General features: G+C 48.4%; 1 protein-coding gene across 1 annotated transcript in view; it reads left to right on the top strand.

The window, feature by feature from the left end:
- Nucleotides 1-1,223: 1,223 nt before the first annotated feature.
- The window catches only part of dlgap2a (discs, large (Drosophila) homolog-associated protein 2a), a 79,419-nt gene continuing 77,380 nt past the window's right edge, over nt 1,224-3,262 (top strand). The window contains exon 1 of the mRNA XM_065004269.1: nt 1,224-2,309. Coding sequence (XP_064860341.1) covers nt 1,224-2,309 — 1,086 coding nt within the window. The remainder of the gene's footprint in view (nt 2,310-3,262) is intronic.

The raw sequence follows: 3,262 nt of genomic DNA, 5'->3' as shown, positions 1-3,262 counted from the left end.
CAAAATTTGGAAAAAGTCAAGGGGTCGGAATACTTTCTGAAGGTACTACAATGCTTCCAGAAAATAGCTACAATGATGCACTTTCATGCAAGGTTAAGAACCTCGTTGAAGTTTATAGAGACCGCAACTGATATGTAGAACAATCTTAACAATATCTACTTTGGTTTAGATACACGCATCATGAAACCTGTAACACAATACATTCATTTGACTTGTTGAAAATACATTTTTTGGATCTAACCTGCGAATCACTTTTTCCATGTGGTTGTATCCTTGGTGTATCCAATATTTGGTGAAATTATAAATGTTGTGTTTCCTAGAATATAACTCTAACGTAAATGTAGAAACAAGGGTGGCTCAACTTACCCCACTATCCCCTACACATTAAAATAATACTATTCCATTAGTAGTCTCTGCAGTCTCTGTCTGGCATCCCCTTGTCTCTGTTTTATTCAAGGAGAGGGTATGTGTAACTAGAGTGAAAGAATGGTAGTGGGTTGTCTAAATAAAGTAAAGCTATTCTCTGATTAAGTTAAATGCTGTAGAGAGGTGGGTTGGGATGTCCGCCCTTGGAAACAGATGACAGAGAATGTGGTTTTAATCCAGCGATGTGGCTGCCGTGGTGGTAGGACGCCTCCCAAGGACGCTCGTCCGCTGATGCACCTCAAAACGCTCTCCTCAGGGCTTTGACGGATGACACCCCCGCTCCAAAATGATAGGCTATTATTTCACTTTGCAATGGATAAATGGCAACACTAGCTGCTACCTGTCCCCCTTCCCTCGCCATGCCTCGCCTCACAGCCTGGCACCAACAGACAGACAAGGGAGGGAGGGAGTAGAGAATAAAAGGTGTGTGGGACTGTGACATTTTGTGATCTTACTTTCTCTATTTCCACTTTGTTGTTCTAGGTGACTGACTACATTGTGCTGCTGTAGTGACAATGGCATTTGATAAGCAGCTGATTTGATCATGGGTTTTGATTGTTGCAACTGCTGAAGGTTATTTGTTCTTAGCTATTTACACAGCATCTGTTGCTCTGTTTCTCTCTCTCTCTCTCTCTCTCTCTCTCTCTCTCTCTGCCTCCCCTCTCTCTCTCTCTCTCTCTCTCTCTCTCTATGCCTCCCCTCTCTCTCTCTCTCTCTCTCTCTCAGACCAGCAGTATTCATGGTTTCCTTCTCAGCACTTCGATGAAGACAGCTACTCCCCTCCTCCACCCAGGAACATGAAGGCTCTATCGGGTGGCCGGCCCAGCCAGCTCCAGATCACCTCAGCTCACACCTGCGGCCTGGCCGACTGCGACCACTCCCTGGACCACCATGAGTCCCGCACCCCCTCATACCTCCTCAGCCCCACAGAGAGCTGTCTCATGGAGCACCACCGCTGCTCCCCCCGTAGCTCCATCCACTCTGAGTGCATGGCGATGCCCGTCTCCATGGCCAACACAGACCACTCCATCTCCAGCAGTACCTTTCCCAGGATGCACTACAGCTCCCACCACGACGGCAGCGGGTCGCGGGATGGTGGTAGTAGAGGAGGAGGAGGAGGTGTTGGCGGTGGATCACGGGATCGAGATGAGTGTGGCTCGTCGCATGGCGGCAGCGGTAAGATGAACAGAATCCCAGCCAACCTGCTAGACCAGTTTGAGAAGCAGCTTCCGTTACACCGTGATGGCTTCCACACGTTGCAGTACCAGAGGGCATCCACCACCACCACGGAGCACCGCAACGAGAGCCCTGGGAGGATCCGACACCTGGTCCACTCTGTCCAGAAGCTCTTCACCAAGTCCCACTCCCTGGAGGGCTCGTCCAAGATGAACGGAACCAAGGGAGACTCGCACCGGGAAGGCTCCCACCACCACCATCATCACCACCACGGACACCACAAACACAGCAAGCGCAGCAAGAGCAAAGAGCGTAAGTCATCAGACAGCAGCAGTAAGCAGCGCTCCGGGGTGGCGGGCTGGTGGAGCTCAGACGATAATCTGGACAGTGACAGTACGTACCGGACGCCCAGTGTCATGTCACGCCAACATGTGGACCACATCAGCAGCCACTGCTACCCCGACTCTGTCCACAGCCACTACGGGGACCTGTCGCTCAAGACCTCCAAGAGCAACAACGATGTGAAGTGTTCCGCGTGTGAGAGTGTGGCCATGGCTCCTGAAGGGAAGTTCATGAAGAGGAGCTCCTGGTCAACGCTGACCGTCAGTCAGGCCAAGGAGGCCTACAGGAAGTCCTCCCTCAACCTGGAGAAACCCATGATGCCCACAGACCTCAAGCCCAACCTCAGGCCCTGCCACTACCTACAGGTGAGTCACTCTTCTAGTTCTAGTCTGTCCGTTGCTGAAGCCATGTTGCCGGAACCACAGCAATGTGATAGATAGATAGATAGATAGATAGATAGATAGATAGATAGATAGATAGATAGATAGATAGATAGATAGATAGAAAGAAAGAAAGAAAGAAAGAAAGAAAGAAAGAAAGAAAGAAAGAAAGAAAGAAAGAAAGAAAGGGACCAGTACGAAGTCACTGAATAAGAGCATCTGCTAATTGACTAAAATGTGAAATGGATGGGATTGACAGATAAGCAGACAGATATGTACACATAGACATAGGTCCACTGGTAGTCTGATTTAGTGAAGCCATTGAAGAGAGAGAGGATTTATGGTCATTATCAGTCAGTGTAGAACCAAAGACCAGCTATGCTTCATTCTAACACTTAGAAACACTGCAAACAATGAGGCTCATTGATTAGCATGGATCTCAATATCTAAGCCTGCTGTTTATATGGCACTCTATTCCATCAGAGGCTCATGTTCAGCAGACAGACAGCCCTGAATCCAGACAGCGTTAGTATGATGTTGTTTGTCTCAGCTGGACCTCTGATAGTTCTGAGAGATAATCTCTTGTATTTCCCTGTCCAGGATATGAGTCACCTGTCAGGGGCTCAGCAGGGTAGAAGCAGTGAGGGGACAGCTCAGTGGGAGATATCAATTACTGTATCAATGAATAACACCAGGGGGGGGGGCAAAGAAAAGACTCAGGATCATTGCAGGTTTGAGCTTTTTGCAGTGCCATGTTTCCCGAAGGAGTCAGTTGGTCTGTATTGGTGTGTGAGAGGCCAGGATCTGCATTGTGGGAAACCCTGGTGGATTGTGGGTAATGACATTAAGATCAATTCAAAGTGAATCAGCATTTTTGTAGTTGATGGTCCAGAGGTTTTATGTTAGGGTTGTGGTAGTAAAGGGTATTTGTTTAGGGA

This window comes from Oncorhynchus nerka, linkage group LG18 (assembly GCF_034236695.1).
Source record: "Oncorhynchus nerka isolate Pitt River linkage group LG18, Oner_Uvic_2.0, whole genome shotgun sequence".
In the NCBI taxonomy this organism is placed as follows: domain Eukaryota; kingdom Metazoa; phylum Chordata; class Actinopteri; order Salmoniformes; family Salmonidae; genus Oncorhynchus; species Oncorhynchus nerka.
This window is presented reverse-complemented; position numbering and strand designations above follow the sequence as displayed.